The sequence below is a fragment of the Alternaria incomplexa genome (genome assembly GCF_024043165.1).
Source record: "Alternaria incomplexa strain BMP 0042 chromosome Unknown scaffold_11, whole genome shotgun sequence".
Lineage (NCBI taxonomy): Eukaryota > Fungi > Ascomycota > Dothideomycetes > Pleosporales > Pleosporaceae > Alternaria > Alternaria incomplexa.
In genome coordinates this window covers 527652-545362 of record NW_026249860.1, presented here as the reverse complement: position 1 = coordinate 545362, position 17711 = coordinate 527652, and the positions used below count along the sequence as shown (strand labels likewise).

At 51.8% G+C, this 17711-nt stretch overlaps 5 protein-coding genes across 5 annotated transcripts; 1 reads left to right on the top strand and 4 right to left on the bottom strand.

The window, feature by feature from the left end:
• Window positions 1–860: 860 nt before the first annotated feature.
• On the bottom strand, window positions 861–2300 carry J4E90_007588 (uncharacterized protein; the record flags this gene model as incomplete). Its single annotated transcript, XM_051437123.1, has 4 exons — window positions 861–955; window positions 1175–1574; window positions 1739–2194; window positions 2241–2300. The coding sequence occupies 4 exons, from the start codon at window positions 2298–2300 to the stop codon at window positions 861–863; spliced, it is 1011 nt and encodes a 336-aa protein (XP_051288869.1).
• A 270-nt stretch (window positions 2301–2570) lies between these two features.
• On the bottom strand, window positions 2571–6631 carry J4E90_007587 (uncharacterized protein; the record flags this gene model as incomplete). The annotated part of the gene is made up of 3 exons (XM_051437122.1): window positions 2571–3360; window positions 3415–5807; window positions 5858–6631. 3 exons carry the CDS (start codon window positions 6629–6631, stop codon window positions 2571–2573), a joined length of 3957 nt encoding a protein of 1318 aa, XP_051288868.1.
• Window positions 6632–7303: 672 nt separating this feature from the next.
• J4E90_007586 (uncharacterized protein) lies at window positions 7304–10090 on the bottom strand (the record flags this gene model as incomplete). The annotated part of the gene is made up of 4 exons (XM_051437121.1): window positions 7304–7480; window positions 7806–7864; window positions 8548–9814; window positions 10064–10090. The coding sequence occupies 4 exons, from the start codon at window positions 10088–10090 to the stop codon at window positions 7304–7306; spliced, it is 1530 nt and encodes a 509-aa protein (XP_051288867.1).
• Window positions 10091–12518: 2428 nt separating this feature from the next.
• Window positions 12519–13696, top strand: TVP38 (Tlg2-vesicle protein; the record flags this gene model as incomplete). Its single annotated transcript, XM_051437120.1, has 4 exons — window positions 12519–12666; window positions 12727–12800; window positions 12861–13047; window positions 13104–13696. 4 exons carry the CDS (start codon window positions 12519–12521, stop codon window positions 13694–13696), a joined length of 1002 nt encoding a protein of 333 aa, XP_051288866.1.
• Window positions 13697–13856: 160 nt separating this feature from the next.
• On the bottom strand, window positions 13857–15607 carry J4E90_007584 (uncharacterized protein; the record flags this gene model as incomplete). Its single annotated transcript, XM_051437119.1, has 6 exons — window positions 13857–13973; window positions 14185–14695; window positions 14746–14823; window positions 14878–15012; window positions 15075–15395; window positions 15450–15607. 6 exons carry the CDS (start codon window positions 15605–15607, stop codon window positions 13857–13859), a joined length of 1320 nt encoding a protein of 439 aa, XP_051288865.1.
• Window positions 15608–17711: the final 2104 nt, after the last annotated feature.

The following is a 17711-nucleotide window of genomic DNA, read 5'->3' as shown; positions in this document are numbered from 1 at the left end:
ACACCTGAACATATATACAAGACGCCGGCTACGAGGATGTTGCTTCGTGACGGTGAAACACCTGGTCAGACCGCGTCGGTCCGTAATCGACGACGGGTAGCAGTAAGGCCATCGCTGTATGTCATAAGCCTTCGCCCCATAACATGGCCAATTTAAGAGTAGCATGGCTGTGGTGGAAAGCTTAAGTGAGCCATCTGTACCGAACGATCGTTTAGATCTTATATATGGGGGGCCGTTAGGTCCTAGTGTCACGCTTCTAGAAGCAATGCCAGTGAGGCGCAGGCAATGGAAACCGCGTTGTGTCAACGGAGAGGCTTGCATAAGAGCGAATGCATGCCAGGAGAGGTTGTGTGATCCGAAGAGTATTCTTGAAGCTTGCGCTACGGAGGCGTCGTTAGCTGTTGGCAAGGAAGCGCCGTCTGCCGTGAGCCTTGCAGATCTGCTGCATGGCGGTTGTTGCACGATACAACTCTGTGTATCCGAGATCGGTCAAGCCAACCATGGCGTCGGTGTGAGCGGTGCAGGAGCATTGAGCCGTGCCGATCTGCCAGGATGACTGCCAATGTCGGACGTACCAGCATGCGCCGCCAAGCTTTCAAACAAGCTCAGGGTGCACAAGTCTTCGGTCTCGCAAGATGCTGCGGACCAGGCTGAGCATTCGTTCACTCGCCGAATACTGTCCCTACTTCGAGGCTGCTGACGTTTGCCAAGACAGTGCACAAGTCGTTGTAGCATGCCAAGCCCTTCAGCTGTCTGGTGAGGTCTCAATTTGGAAGACTATGCCAGCGCAAGTGCTGGAAAGAGCGAATGAGATGCGAGCAGCGAACCACGCCCTTCCAGACTAGTACACACACACGCGCCTACCGTTCCATGTGGTTACACAGATGAAAGTAAAGGTTGTATAGGTCAATGGTATTCGGTTCGGCGATTACTAGCAAGCCGCGTCCTAAAATGCCTGCACAGTTTCAGCACATTTGAATCATTAGATTTCTTTCGCCCAAAGATATGCATATCCGCAGCTCAGTGACCGAAAGAGGAGCTTTGCCACTGAGTTGGCTATTTCGAGAAGATGATCGGCAAGCGTTCGTGATCGAATTTAAGACGTCGCAAAGCCCTTGCTGGAGATATTTTGGCGTCCACGGTGGCTATCTTCGTGACGGTTCAACGTATTCACTGGCTCCCTCCTCAAAGTCCTCATCTGATGAGCTCTCATCGTCGTCTTCGTCTTCGTCTTGGGCGGCTTCGTAATCGTCGTCGAGCTCGTCATCGTCATCATCCGGAACGGGTGCACTTGGAGGTGAACGCCTGGACCGTAACACGCGACCGATGCTGTTGGCTGCAGCATCAAGTCTGTTCACTTTGGCTCTCACTCTGCCCTGTCTACCTTCCCTTTCAAAGTTGAGGGGCCACTCCAGCTCGAGAGCCTGCTGCCTGGTGCCAGCATTATCGATAATCCAGTTATACGGCTGCTTGAGTACGATCTCGGTACGAATGACGAAGGTTCCCCAGCCTCGAGCTTCGTACTCATAAGGCGGCTTTCGGATGATGACGTGGGATCGTCGAAATGTTGGATGCTATCGTGTGTTAGCTCTGCAGCGATAGGAAGTGGTCGCGCGCAGGTGTTTCAAATTGCACGCCTCCGTGGTCTTCTTGGACTCCCATGAGGCTATCATCCGCATCGAGCAGTCGTGTATTGAGCCACCCCTTGGCTGAGACGAAACAGGAACTGAGAACATACCAGATAGATATGCACTTCCTTAATCAAATCCGGCCTCGACGTGCGCACAAAGAATGTCCAATCATGCTCGTTATCGTCACCAGCATTCCTAATAAGCCTATGCTTATTCCCTATGAGCATCATAACGCCCTCGAAGCCATCACGTCCGATACGTGACCCCCTCTCCTCTTCCTCTTCAACGCGCCTTTCAGCATACGTAATAGGATATTTCTGTTCTAACTGTCTTGCCAACGCGTTATCCGGAGTTGCGGCAGTACGGGTCCTGCACATGGGACAGTTGCACTCGAGGTCGTACGTTGGATCGTAGTTCGGATCGAAGTCTTCGAGGTTCACGTCCCAGCTGGTAGGTTCGATGTGGTGCGTGTTGGAGGCGTCGGACCATTGGGCCATGCAGGACGCGCATAGCAGGTGGTTGCACTGGGTTTTCACGGGCGTGAAGAGGAGGAGCTGACATATCTGGGGTTTGTTAGTACAAATACGCGAGTTTGTGTGTGGTGCTTACGGGGCAGAGGTCATCGTGCGCGACTTGTTCCGGATTCGATGGTGTTGCTGCCTCGGCCATGATGACGCGACGAGGAGAGGAAGAAGAAGAGGAAGGTCAAGTGATTCCAGTAAGAGGGCAGACTTTAGCTGCCGTCCCTTGGTGCATTGGTGGCATGGCTCGCGTCTTGATGTTGTTATCGTCATTGGTTAAGGCGTCCTCCAGGCATCAGTCCGCGCCGCACGAATTGAGGCGGGGAGGTACGTCACGTGATAGCGCGTCAAAGTTCCAAAAGGTTGACAGCTGATTTCAACATATACTTCCATCTCGCGCAACAGACGACTGACTTTATTAAACGATTCTCGCCGCGATACCCTCCCCCTCCAATGAGATGTACTTTCCCAACATGAACCCCGCTCCAACCCTCCTATACCTCTTCTCGCCCCTCCCCGTCGTCCCCTGCGTCGCTGTGACAAGCAAGACGTAGTATCGCCTCAGCAAATTCGAGCTTCCACCCTTCATTTTCGCGACAATGACACACTGAGTGACTTGGCCGTCGCTCGCGCTTGTCCTCTCAGCATCATACGTTATCTTGACCTCCTCTGGCAATCTCCCCGCTACTTTGAAGTCGCGGACCCGAGCTATGATGGCGATCTCGTCCTCCTGTGGACTGGTGTCTGTCGTGGAATGTTTGTTGCTACCACGAGTCCAGGGCGGGATTATCTCCGTGCGCTCCCAGTCTGCTTGGTCGAAAGGCGGATCGATGTAATCTATACCACCTCGGTACGCCATCCAGGACCAGCTTGGGACTTTCAACTTGCGCGCTGGTGGGAACTCAATCGTGGGCATGTTCGGAAGATCCCCCTTTTCTTCGCCGCGTTGCCACAAGAGACTCCGATGGAAGAGTCCGCCGTCTTCTTTGTCACCATCGTCAAAGATGCCAAACGCTCCTTTTGTGTTGAAAGCACTTTGTAGACGCTTCTCGAGACCCGCAATGGCAAAAGGACGGTCGGAGTAGCGGGTGAAGTCGAGACGAGAGTATTGCTTGTAGAGGCCTTGAAAGTAAGCAATCTTCCGTGCGCGGTTGGCCCGCATGGCCTTGTTGGGGAAGTTTGGGTCACCAAGGAAATCGGCCATATTGCTAGGCTTTGGGTTAGTGATGATTGAGCAAGCGATATGTCTTGTCATGACTTACTTATGCAGTTTGGCCAGGGTTTCGCATCGAACACCTTGGCCGCACTCGAAGTATGTCTGGTTCTCCGTGAAGTAGATGGTCCGTCGTGCCAGCGCGCGCTCTTGCAACACCCAACCTCTCTTGTTCAAAGACCCCTCGATGACATCTTTACTGAAATTATCGATAGTCTTACAGACGAAGAAGGGCTTTTCGTTGTCTCGCTGAATGGTGATATACTCACGCTGCGGCCTAGGATCAAGGAAGCCATCACGCTGATTGCTCGCTCGGCTTGCAGCGAGTACACAATATGCTCCACTAAAGACTGCCTCCATATTCTTAGACTCCTCGTTGAAGTCTCCATTTTCACCTTGGATGATGCAGAGCGAATCTACCCACAAATAGCGGATGCCAATCTTCCGTGTGCTGTCAACGGCGTCATGAAAGGTTGCTGGGAGCTCGCCTTCGGGAATGGCTTCAAGATATTGCTCTAGGTTCTCTGGCAGAGTACAGAACGGTGTGTACTTCGTGGTGTCTCCCCAGGGATGTGACAGTGCGATGTACTGTTTGCTCGGGATGTGCTCTCGCTTCGTCTCGAGGAGGCGCAGCATAGGCGTACCGATAGTGCCCACGTCGAGGAGTCTGGTCGGCAAGCTATGGGATAACCCCTTACATCCTGCGTGGCTCGTATCGCAATCTTTGAGCCAAAGCTTTATGATGCTGAAGAACGCGTCTGATCCAGCTTCTGGGAGCTCTGGGAAGCCAATCTGGATTGGACATGGGAGATCCGTTTCTGGACTTCTGATCAGAGAAAGAACAGGATACGAGTCGCCTGTCATGATGATATTTGACTGGTCTCGCTGGAATACCGCCCGGTCTCCTTTGGGCTCTTCGGCTTGGTTGTGAACTTCATACAACATTCTGCACAGATCGCATTGCGGCGCACGATCTTCCAATATTGACACTCGCTCTTCGATGCTGAAACCGCCTTTTAGGAAATCTTGCGCCGAGCATGAGCCACAGAGTCGATGTTGGAAGCGTGTTTGTGGTATGAATTCCTGTATACCGGTACTTGCGACGACTTTGTCAGCGAAGTTGTTATCGATCTGAAACTCCCAGTCTTTGAGAGGCGGAAGGGTGTAGTCAGCACCGATAGGTTTACCAAGCACTCCACTTTTGAGTGATCCTGATGGCGGCAGGTTGTTTAACGGGAGATTGGCACTGTTGGGCGATAGCATTGGGGCTGTGAAGGTTGGCGTTCTGACGTTGGTGCGGTCTTTGCCGGTGAACATATAACCGGATATATTCTGCTTCCTCAATATGACATCAAGTTCATCCCGAAACTGCGCGGCCGTAGCTCGATAGCGTGTGATAGATTGACCGAGTGCTGGAGGAAGCAGAGGCCGGCCACCCAGAGTCCCACTCTTCCTATTGGGTGGCAAATTGACGACTAGTAGCATTTCGCGTACAATCCTGAGCAAGTCTTTCGTCGCCGAGATGCGTCCTGCTGAACATTCCGGATCCTTGTTCTGAATATGGTCCATCCACTTCTGGACAACAGGGTGAACTCTGGCACTTTCCGGTTCGCTCGCATCCAAGACTTCGTAATACTGGCAAATCTGTTGTGCATTCCCCTCGATCTGTTTGTAGAAGTTGTTCAATTCGTCATTGCCATACAGGATCCAGATGATGAACTCGAACGTGATGCATCCCATGGACCAGATGTCGTAGAGTCGGGAGCGTGCGTTCTCACCAGTAACGGTTTCTGGCGCCTCGTACCGTCGGGTACCGTACCTGGTGCTTGTTGCCTTTCCTCGTTCTTGCGTCGCCACTACATGCCGCTTAGCCAAACCCATGTCTGCGATCTTCAGAGTCCCAAGGCCAGACTTAGATCCATTAGTAAGAAACCGGAGGATGTTCTCCGGCTTCAGATCACCATGCCTGATGGACTCCGCATTTCCCGCGTTCTTGTAGTCGTCTACCTCATTGTCAAGCCCGTTCTCGCTACCGGCATCACTTCCGCCGCTCAGATGCGATTCCACAACGGTTGGGTCGTTCACTCGTATCGTCAAGCCATTGGCTTCGCTGTCATGTTCTGGGCGCCCGCCGTCAAAATTATGTAGTCGGTCCAAGGCGTCGACGATACCTCTAAGCTGAACGATGGTGTGTTCGATGATACATGCGTTTGGAGCCTCCCGTGGCGTGTGGTCCCAAAAATCACGTAAGCTATCCCCATCAGCCCAGGGGAACATGAAGTAGCGGCTGTGACCTCTTCGTATAGCTGCTATGCATTTCACGATGTGGCCATGATTGAGTTTCCGAATAGCTTCGAGAGCAGTAGCTTCGAAATTCCACGCCCTGTCAGTTCCGGCAGCTTGTTCTCCTCCCTGTGGCACTTTCAGCTCCTTAAGAGCCACCTGTTCAGGAATTTAGCGGATTGAAGTAGGTCACATTACTGGCAACGCACCTGTTGTATCTCAGGGTATTCATGATGATCTTTGTGTATAGTGACTCGATATACCGAACTGAAAGCGCCGTCCTTTGGAACTGCCCCATCTGAAGTGAATGGGAATATGCATTGCGCTTTCAGGTCGTAGCCGTACTTTCGTTGCACGAAGACTGGAGCTAAGCACTTCCACTGATTATCTCGAAAGTTAAGGATTTTGAGTTCACTCCAGACCTGCGAAGAGAACACATCCTGACTCGTCAGATTATCAACCACTGGTAGACTTTTGTCTGTAAATCGGCATTTTCGAAATATAGCCATAGCTAGCAGAAGACGAGATGGATCGAAGTCGCATTGGATGGTGATAACAAACAGCTTTGGAGCCTTCTGACGGATCCATGTTGCAAGTTCAGACCGACGTCGGCGATTCCATTTAGCAGCGAACTCTTTTGAATATATCTCGATCTTGTCCAGCTCTTGTTCGATCGCTGCTTGGACGACGACCTCTTTGATCGCATTCTCTGGCAGGTACTGGCGGTCTGGGTCGTGGAACGTTGCTAATACACATCGTCCGAGTATAGTGCCGACTAGATCAGAACCTGATATCGCAGGCAAACTGTAGTCATCTAGGTCATCGTCGCTCAATTCGTGCGCTAGAGTAGGTGCTTCGATGTGTTTCTCCTGGTTGTTGGCTAGGTTCTCGAGTCGGGTCGGCTGGACCGCGCGCGCTTTGGTTCCCCGCACCAGATAGCCAATGACGAAAATGGCCAAGACCAGGGCAAGTTGGGCAAGCATCGCGCTTGTTCGATCCACGTGTGTCCCTTCAAGTTTGTCCTGGACATGCGCAAACGGAGTATGCTGATCTTCGGAAAGTTTGCTGGCTGGGACGAGATCGCGGTGTTCCAAGGTCAATCGTAGGGGTTGGCAAAGCCAGGTTTCACGGACACATGTAACACCTTATGACATGCGATTAATCTGCAGAGCCGCCTGCAAGCTGAAGTCCGATTTGTGATGGATGTGCGCCACATTGCTAAGATGATCAAATCAGAGTACAAGCCTCGGGATGTTGATGCCGTGGGTGACGCTCAGCCTTGTGAACGATGTTCAGCTCAGCTGCGAAAGACGGGAACATGGCCCGAAGCGTCGAAAGGACGCAGTTAATATTGGACCCCACAGGCGAGGTGCAGGTGGACCCCACCTGTTCCCTGAAGCGCATGAACGCCTACGTGGGAGAGGACGAAAAAGCAATTGTACACACCGCTCATAATCGCACACGCAGTGATCGACAGGCTCGTCGTCGTTGCATAGCCTCGCGACATGAACCGCGAAAACCTGAATTCTCTCAGTACTTTGCCGAAGCCAGGATGATGTGCAGCTGGCTCAGACCGCTATAGCAAGGAAATTCGATGCGCAAAACACCTCCAGATTAGCCATAAGTCCCCAAAGCTTGCCCTGTAGGAAAAGCTCTCATTCGAAAATGCGGCTCATAGCCTGCTCCTTGCTCATCGACCGGCCCAGCACAACGATGGTCTCAATCAATCCATTCGAGGTTATGCGACCAAAGGAGACTTGAGTCTGGGTATACGGCTCAAGCGTCTCCTTCTTGATGCGATCGGTTGTACTGCTGGAGCTTCTGACCTTGGACTTGGTGGATCGTCTTGTATGGCCTCCTCCAATGCTGACATTACATATTGCTGAACAGAAGAATCAGTACGCCTCATGTTGCACCAAGGGTTGCTCATCGTCGCATAATCCGCATTGCGACGACACCTGTCGTACAGCGCGTCTAGCGATTGCCACACATATATGCAAGACTTGCGCTCCATCGAGTCAACTACCAGCATGTCAAACTGGATCAAATTCAGTACATCGTGCAGGTAAAGGGTACAGTTTGGGTGTCGATGTAGCTCATCGATGAACTGTTTCATGTTGTTAGCGGTGTGCCATGTCGTCGAATAATGTAACCTACGGCAGTGACTCTCGGATTGACCTTGGCCCGTATCCCAGGAAGTTCAGGGTCCTTCTCCACTTCATAGAATGTATCAATAGTCGTAAATCGAAGAAAGTAGTCGGTCATTGACCTTGACCGCTTGAATCTTTTCACGAGATCACGGCCCCCTAGCAACCACGTTACGAACTCAAGGTAAACGCAGCCCAAACACCAGATATCGTAAGACTGCCGCATGTACGCGTCAGGCAAATCGCATTCGGGGGGTCGGTATGTCATCGTGTTGGGCCTTTCTCGACGATCAGTCTTGCTCTGCAATGAATGTATCTCTGCTTGTCCGAAGTCGGTGATTTTGAGCGTCCCCTGCAACGTGCAACCATCGTCATCGCTATCGCCGTCGTCATACCAAAGGATGTTGCTGGGGTTAATGTCCCCATGGCGGCCGTATACTTTCTTTCGTGCATTGCTATAGTGGTTGAGTTGATGGCTAAGCGACGGCAGACTGTAATCACCAAATTCGAAGTGGGTTCTGAGTGGGCTCGTCGGACGCTCTTTTACACCATTCGAAAGCATCGACGAGCCCGTGTCGACACGATCTATCATTGGCGCAAATCTCACACTCTTTTCCAACGGGGTTGAAATACTCCCGTTAATTTCTGCAATACGTTAACTCAATAAAGGGCGCTGTTAAGCGAAGCAATGCCCACAAAGTGGCAACAAAGCAGTTGTCTTCGGCTCTTTCGCTTTTATCGAAGTGACGTACCGTATGAGTATTCTGATTGCTCTTCCTCGATCTTGAGCTGAGGTTTGGTGAACGAAAGTAGCTTGTGAAGTTTCGACAAACCCTCGACAAGCCCGCTACACTGCTTGGCAAACCAGTTGACATTGTTGTGATGGAGGACCGGGTATGGTTTGAGCTTCTTCCAATAGTCGAATAGATCGCCTTCCGCGCGGTAGAAGATCAGATTGAATCTGTTGAACTGTTCATACGTTGCAAGCAAGGAGACTATGTGTGGATGACTTCGCCCGCCACTGAACTTCATTAGTATCTCTATCTCTCTCTTGTAAGCGTCGCGATTTTCGTCGTGAACTTGTTGTTTGACGGCGAAACCGCGCTCGCAAAGCCGCGTGTCACTGAAATTGTGGTGATCGGAGGGTATCTTCACCATGATTACTCTCCCGTAGCCACCAGTCTTGTCAATAGACTGACTCAAGGCATTGCCCGGGGTGAGGAAAGGGAGGATGTGCTGGTCTTGGAGTTTGTAGTTCTTTACTACTCCGTCGTCGTCGGGTGGCGAAAAGTATGTCGCAAGTAGCCACCACTGATAGCGTTGGAAGTTCTCAAGCTTCAAGGGTGACCACCCCTTGAAGCAACCACGAGGAACACAGATTTGATCGCCTTTGCGATACAGTTCCCCGGTTTCGTCATGTTTCACGAGGGGTAGATCTTGATCCGTGACCCCCTCTCTCACGAAGTCCACGATGGAAGAAACAGCTTCGATTAGCACCAAGAGTGCAAATATTTTGCGAAACGTCGTGATTTTGGTGGTTCCCTTTTGCCTTTCATCCTCAGTTTCTGTGCACACTATCCTTGCGTAGGATTGTATTTCTTCGGATGAAAGCCGCACTGTGGGTTGCATCGCAGTCCTAGTTAGTTCTCGCGTTACAGCGTCGACCGTTATCACATGACGTAATTTGGCCTTGGGAATGAATGTCTCGATCTGGCCCTCGTTGTCTCGTGTACTCAGACGCGCATCCATGATCTCCTGTTGTAGCTCATACCTATCGCCTAGGGGTGGCAACGAGGCTAATGACTGCGCTAGGTCCTCGTCGAATGAGACTTCTGGAGGCGAAAGATTGCGTTCTTCACGCAATTGCTGCTGATCACCAGCGTCTGAGATATTTGTGACGCTTAGTTTCGGTGAGATCAAAAGGTTCCGACAAGCCGGAGGACCTAGTGACGACGTGTAGGCGCGCACGGGATCCCATGACTCCTCTGAGAATGAGCGGGAATGACCAAGTGAGGTAGGCTGAAGGGACTCTGATCAGAAAAGCTCAGCTATAGTCTCTCATAATGAAGCATACCTCGTCACTTTCCCATTGTGTATCCTCTGCTCCAGCTTCTGTGTCATGCCCGGGCAAGGAAACCCCTGTTGGATGGTGATCGATCCATGTTATGGATGAGGCTGGTGAGCCACGATACTGCGCAGTCGGCCACGCGATTCTTTCTGCGTGCGAGTCGATGGCATGCGAGTCACGATCTGGTGATTGTGACTTACGCAAAGACCGGGGGCTGTCGTCATCATGTACGCTACCGTCCGATGACCTATGGAAAGAGTCACGACGTGGCGCGGTGTATGAGGCTATTGGATGCTGATTTGGTCTAAGACCATCGTCGCTCGGGCAGTGAGCGCTTGAATCGAGTCGATTGGCAGGTGGTGGCGAGATGTGCCCAGATCCCACAACGGGAAGCCGCGAACCAGGTACCAACACGTCAGTCACCGACTGATTTGGTATGAATACTCCCTTTCTTGCTTCATTCGGCAGTTGCAAGTTGTGGGTTTCGGGTTGAGCCGTACGTTGTTCTGTGCCCCGTAGGCTTAGAGGGGCGGGGCCTTTGACCGGACTCCGACGCGCCTTGTTTGGCGGGGCGTCTGCCCTGAACACGCGCATGTCGAACGAGGGAGGCATTGTCCACTGCACAAAGACAACTGTCTGAGTTTCGAGACAGCCCCTAGGGCGTATCGCATTGTTATAAGGGATGCCTCATGGAGGACCTTGAGCCGCACAAGGCTGAGCGGTCAGTCCTTTGTGGTAATCGCCCGTCTTCGAGTCCAGTGCCTGAGGTTGTAAGATGTGGCTGCTTCACGGCCACCAGAATTTAGCCGGATGCAATTGATTGGTTCCACAATGTCTCAGCCGGTGAGCTGTTTGGGATGACATCCCGAAGTGCATGGCGCAGCACTGGCGGACTGACGTTCGCTGCCTATGAGAGCTCGTTGAAGTTTGTGGGCACATGCACAGCCGCAGCTGAATTAAGGTAATGCACGCGCCCTTCAGCCTGCTCGCAACCTCACGACATGTGTGTAAATACCCTGGTGACGTCCTTCGCGAGGTGGAGAAGAAAAAGACAACAGCTTTCTTCAAGACTCCTCTCTTACCACTGAAAAGAGTATCAAAGCGACATCAATGTCAACATCCAAACCAATCGCATACGTGAAGGTATCAAGGCCTTCGATAAGAGATTACGACGAGGACGATGATCTGTCGGACCTTGAAGATGCGCAATCGATATCGGGGAGTAACATCGACCCTGCGAAGTTGGCAGCACTTCTGAGGATCAAATTCGGGGCAGGAACCTATGATATACACGTAAGTAGGACTAACCTCGCGGTATTTGGAAACCTTTTGATCAAGAACTGACGAGCATCGTAGATAATGCAGAACTCTTACTGTATCATCGCGCCACGAAAACTTTCAACCGTAAGTCAAAAATCTGGTCGGAAACACTCCAGTAGCTAACGCGCAACAGGGAGAGATAGCTAGATGTCAAAGAAGAAGATGAGGACGATGAGTGGCTGCCTAAGCGTCTCGTAGACAGGAGAGCCGCTCGCCGGTTCAGGTAAATGGGAGAGTAAAGCCCGGTAGGACACACGGAACGTGCCATGATGACGGAAACGCGGGCATTCCGACAGGGAGTTGTAAGAACTCAGGATGACGCTCATGGCGATTCGTGTCTTGCAGCCTCGTGTCGACGAACGTTTGGGGGAAAACATCATAGAACGCCGGAAAGCGTATCAATAGATCCTTCCACTTTCGGACCTTTTGACCAAGCCGCTAGGACCATCATGATGCCACCTGGGCACCTTCCTGCCCATGTGCATGACTCAATTGGTGAAAACGTGATCACGTTTCGGCCTGAGAAGAAAACACCCTTTGTCCATGGCTGCATCTGTCATGTTATGTATGCCTTTGAACCGGATCGACTATGAGTGCCACGGCGGCATTTCGCGTCGCGCCGGGATCTCCACATATTCCAACGGTCATCCACGTTGATGATGCGTGTATGTATAGCGATCAACGGCGCTACCTAAATATAATATTGGCTTTCCTTTCGTCTGAGCTGACGCCAAACAGACACGAGAACAAGGCTGAGGCGCTGCATGCACCGCCCACTTTATACGGTGAGCTTGTGAAAGACCCTGGCCACAAGTCACCCCCAGATCTGTCCAGCGCTTCGGGTATCGAGTTTGCAACGGCGATGGATACAGCACACAACCCCAAGACCTGTAATTTTCCGTGCCGATCCTATCGAATGATGCGCAAACCAGGCGAAACTGTGATAGGTTTTAAAACTGGCGCCAGGTGCACAAGCGCCGATCTCCCGCGCCAGTGTCTCACATAGCAACGTCTGGCGCGTCGCCATTGGCCGGAGCTTGGATTACGCGGATGTGGCTATGCCGGTTTCACTGCGAAGCTTGATACATCACTCCCCTTTCCTGCTGCGCGCCACCAACACCCACTGCAACCGCACCGCCGACCTACTTTTGCCCAGCGTTCCTTCTCACCACCTGCGCTCCCCATACGTCGCCGGGAGATAGCGATAACGGATTCTCACGACCTCACATTCGTTTTGCGCTTGGACCCTGGACGCGCAGCAGTCACGCCCCAACCTGGCCTCCTAACACGGCGACTCCTCCGCGGGAACCCGCCAGCACATTTTAACCCTCCGCGATGTGGTTCCGCAAACGTGAAAGCGACATTGAAATGTCGGGCATGATGGACGGAGCACCAAAGAAAAAGAAGTCGCAAGGCCCGCCAGAAGAAACAGAGTACCAGAAGTTTGACTGGAAAAGATTCTTTCTCGCCCCCAAGTACATCCGTAAGACCACGCCGCCGCCCATGCGACCACGGAACATTTTTTGGCTGACTCAGCATATAGCATGGCACATATTGTTCATCGTTATCGGCATCTTGACCGTTATCATCACGATAAAACACGACGCCGTCGTTGAGGTGAGTCTTCGGTGTTTTGCCTTGGGGCCAACGAACACGTGGCTAACGGTGTCTGTGCAGAAATTACGGCCGTGGTCCGAGAAAGTGCGAGACCTACCAGCAGGATGGCTAATCCCCATTGCTATTCTTATCATTATTTCTTTCCCTCCTTTATTCGGTCATGAGATCATTGCGCTGCTGTGTGGTGTCGTCTATGGTCTGTGGATCGGGTTCGCCATTGTTGCGGCAGGCACATTCATTGGCGAAGGTAAGCCTTACCATGTCATTACAACTCCATGCAATGCATACTAATATCCTAATCAGTCGGCACATGGTACGCTTTCAAATACGCCTTCCGCTCCAAGGCTCTCAAACTGGAGCGCACCAATCTAAACTACGGCGCCATGGCTCGTTTAACGCGTGACGGTGGCTTCACCATCGTGCTCGTCATCCGTCTGTCCGCCATCCCAGCGCATTTTTCCACCGCCGTATTTTCAACCTGCGACGTCAAATTCTGGCATTTCGTCGTCGCTACTTTCCTTTCTCTGCCCAAGCAAATTTTCCTCGTCTACCTCGGTGTACTGCTCCTACAGGAGAGCAACGACGACGTAATCAAGACGGTCATGTTCGGCGCTATCTTTGTCATCACTATTGCCATGGGTATCTGGATCTATATGAAGATGCGCGTGGTGAAGAAGACACTCTTGGAGGAGCAAGAGCTCAGAAGGGTCAAGAAGGCCGAAGCCGTCGAGCTGGTACCAAATGCTGAACGTGCGTTCGATACGCAATACGACGAGGGGCCTCCGATCTGGTCATCTATGCAACCAACGCAAGTCAGCCGACCAACGGAGAGGAGATATGACGAGGACCCTCCGGAGTGGGCCATGCAGCCTACGCAACCCACCAGAATGCTCTGAGCGTAATTGTTGATTGTATCATACATAGACTGTTATATTCTTAATGCCATAATGAAGTTATGACCCGCATGGGTTTAGTTTGCACAAGACAATCAAGGTCTGGCTCGAGTCGAGAGCCACCAGAGGCATATGCAGTCTACTCGAACTACTAACCCCACTTCTAGGTGGTATATCGAAACCATGGCACGTCATCGGCAAGCTCGCGTTCCAGCAGCTTCTGTTCCTCGGTCAACTCCTGCGCCCCAGCTTCCAGGGCAATCTTATCGCGTCTCGCGTTCTCCATCCGACACCACGTCGACATGAAGAACGTGAGGAAGAACGCCATGCTACAATCAATATATTAGCTCCGCATCACCGACGTCATCCGACAGTGTAACAACTCACCTTACAAACCCAATCAAAATACTATGCCCAATGATAAACCTCGGCCCATCACGCGACAAATAGACATAACTCGCAACGATACCTCCGCAATTCCCACCCATCACCTGCATAGCAATACCCGTCCCCCTCTTCAAGCTGCCGCCAATATTCCCACTATTCCACGCCATACCCAACGGAATCTGCGGATAAATCCCAATAGCCGCAAGCACCGTACCCGCATATTGTATACTGGGCCTCCCCGTCGCAGCAAGCATAGCAAAGCCCGCAATAGCCACGACCTGAAAGCCCATCAAGAAGACACCCCGTTTCTTCACGCGATCCGCATACCAGCTCGCAGCAATGGTGAAGAAGCACGCGCAGACGTATGGCGGGACGGACATGAGTTGGGCGTCGTTGGCAGTGTAGCCCATGTTCTTGATGATGGTAGGCAGGAACAGGGCGAAAGAGTAGATGGGACAGAAGCCCGCCATGCAGATTAGCATGAAGATGTATATCTTCCAGTCTGTGAGGGCTTGGTAGACGTATTTCATATCGAAGTCGTTGGAGAGGTGGCCGTGGTCTGCGTGGAGGCGGCGTTGGACTTCTGTGCGTTCTTTGGGGGTGAGGAAGCGGGCGCTGCGTGGGTGTTAGATGAGTTGGGAGTGAGGAACGAGGAGGGGACGGACGTTTCGGGGTAGTCGTATATACACCAGTATGCTATTGTTGAGACGAGGATGCTGAGGAGGCCTTCTAGGATGAATATCCTTTATTCGTGTTAGTAGGTAGATTCCTTGATCTTTTTGTAAGTGATGTATTACCATGCCCATGCTGCTTTTCCACCAACACCGGACATCTCGGCGATACCACGGGCTAGGACGCCGCCAAAGGCTCCGGCGAGCGTTGCAGCGGAGAAGAAGAGAGCCATGCGGAAGCCGCACTCGTCTCTCACATACCTTCGGTTAAGTTAGCACTGCATTCAGGATTCGTCTGCCAGCTTTCTGGGGTGAAGACTCACCATTGCGAGATATAGTAGTTGACACCCGGGAACAGTCCTCCTTCAAACACCCCCAGAAAGACTCGTGTAGCCATTAGCCCCGAATAGTTCTTCACAAAACCTTGCAGTATCATCGCTAGTGACCAGAAGAACATGATGAATGTCAGCCAGATAGACGGCCGGGTCCGTTTCATCATGATATTCGATGGTATCTCGGCGGCGATGTAGAAGGGGAAGAGGACGGCGAGACAATCATTGTACTGTAGGCCGTGTAGCTTGAGATCTTGTTCGAGGTGGTCGAGGCGAGCGTTGCCGATGTTGGTGCGGTCTAAAAAGCACAAGCTATACAGCGATCAGTTGATGGTACGGGAACGGTCTGTCGGAGAAGGAGCTTACAGGTAAATGAGCGACATGAATGGTATAAGATGCCAGTCCAGTTTGCGGAGAAGCTTCTTGGTAGCGACTGCATCGAAGCCGTTGGGTTCGACATCTTCGTATGAGGTATCCGATGGTATGGGAGCGACAAAAGAAGCGTCTGTCTTCTTTTCTGTCATCTTGTATTGTGCGATAATCTTAAGAACCGCAGAGCATGTAGATGTTTCCCGAGCTGCGCTTCATACATGTACTCCCCACATCTCGTGCTGACCATGACTTCGGCGAAGTAGTAGTGAAGCCTCCTACTGTATTGATGCAGCCGCGACGTTCCAGACCCCAACGCGCTTTCTGAAAAGTTTCTTTGTTGTAGTACGCTCCTCATGCATGTTGCTGTATTCGTCCCCATCTCCCGAGACCGATAGCATCGTGTAACGTTAACGTCCTTCTCAGTGGTTGTGAATCAAAGATCAAGCGGTGAGATCCAAGAGAATGGTAGCTTGGCTGCAGTAGCTAAGGGCTGTCCCGAAGACTTGTCTCGCCGAGGTTTGATGGTTGATGTGGGCTCTGCGCGATTTCGGACTCGACTGGCTGGGCAAAGAGGCTTGTGTATGCGGGCTGACATGCATTCAGGAACTTGGCGCGTGCGATAAGATACTCTGGGTCTGGGCTTTCTGGAGTTAACCTGGTCGCCTTTAGGCAACTGGGGCAAGGCATTTGGTGGTCGCATGATGATACCTGGGTAGCCTTGCAATGTTAGGCTGCTTGTTTGAGACTCGCAGGCCGGGCTTCAAGCGATGCCTCATCTTCTTACCGGATATGCTGCGCAGAGGACTTGAATGCTGTCGCCTCCCATAAGCGTACAAGCTGTGAGCCTGTTCCACCGCACTGGGTCGTCATATGCACTCTTTTTCCCTCTCTCGTAACGCAATGCCATGCCTGCTCAGCCTTGCCAGGCACCCAACACAGTGCGGTGACGAAATCTCCTTTTTCCACAGCCTTGGGCATGTCCTACTCTCCTTTGGCTCTTCCGGCACTGATATTCGGTTCTCATTGCTTATCAATGGATGGTGATGACAGGGCAGAAGGAGTGTCTCTGGTTTGGACGGATGGCAGCGGTAAGAATAATGGAAGAGAAGACACATAGCGAATAAACCTCTTTCTGGAAGCTGACGCGAGTGTTTATGAGACTCAACCAAGACAGATCTGGTAAGATTGTGAGGATAAAGATGGCGTATTTCTGACGAAGAGATACACCGACGGAATCCCATCACTTTATGCATCACGATTGCGAAGCTTTCTCGCTGATTTCGCTTCCATGCTCCTTTGCTGCGGCTGAGATGTGGTCTCCTCAAGATCTTCACGAGTTCGGGCGCATGGCCTGGGAATGGGGTCACGATGTTCGCCTCTTCCGTTCGTTCATCGTAGCTACCGTGGCCCTGGAATAAGCAGTCGCACAACCGTGAAGGATGCAGACATGTCATTGGTCTCGGACGAAAATCCCATCCACACTGTGAGTGGCATTTCGCGCAATCGATAGTTCCAAACGGGCGTTCACGTTGCGCAAACACCACCCGTCTTCCACACTGATAGGGTGCGTTTGCTGCTCGGAAGGATGGCAAAGTTTCGGGAGACTGCGTTCCGTTCTTCACGGGTCAGTGACACGCGCGTGTAACGATGCTAGTGGTACCAAGGGCGTCTGGTACGACTGTTCGTTCATACGAGCAAACAACGCTGATCTCTGGCTTCGCTGATGGGAAGATCTGGCGACAACGCGGATTAGTAATGGAGTGATCCTTCCAAACGAACCGATAAAGTCGCAGAGTAGAGTCCAGTTTGGACATTTGCATTATTTGGCTAAGCGCCCGGTTGTGTGATTCATTCACTTTCAACGACATTGACCAAAGCAGACGCTCTGTTTCTTGGAGATGCTGCGAAGCCATTTTCTTCGAACAGCGGTGGATACAGCCTCGCAAGAGCAACTAATATCTGGGCCTTCGGCGACGTACTGGGTAGTAATCTTCGTAATCGCTTTCATCGTCTTCGTCGTCCTCATCGTCATATTCTTCATATCGCCTGTTATGACCATGCATCCAGCGGGGTGTATGTCGATTTTGGTAGGGCGAACGCCTAAACTGTCCCACGCCCCCTCCTCTTCGCCGCCTCGGATAATTGTATGTCGAAGACGTATCGTAATCGCTCTCATCGTCATCCTCGTCGTCATCGTAGAAGCTTCTTACGAAGGTGCTGCGACGGGATTGAGGCCATGATGACTGGGCGTTCTGG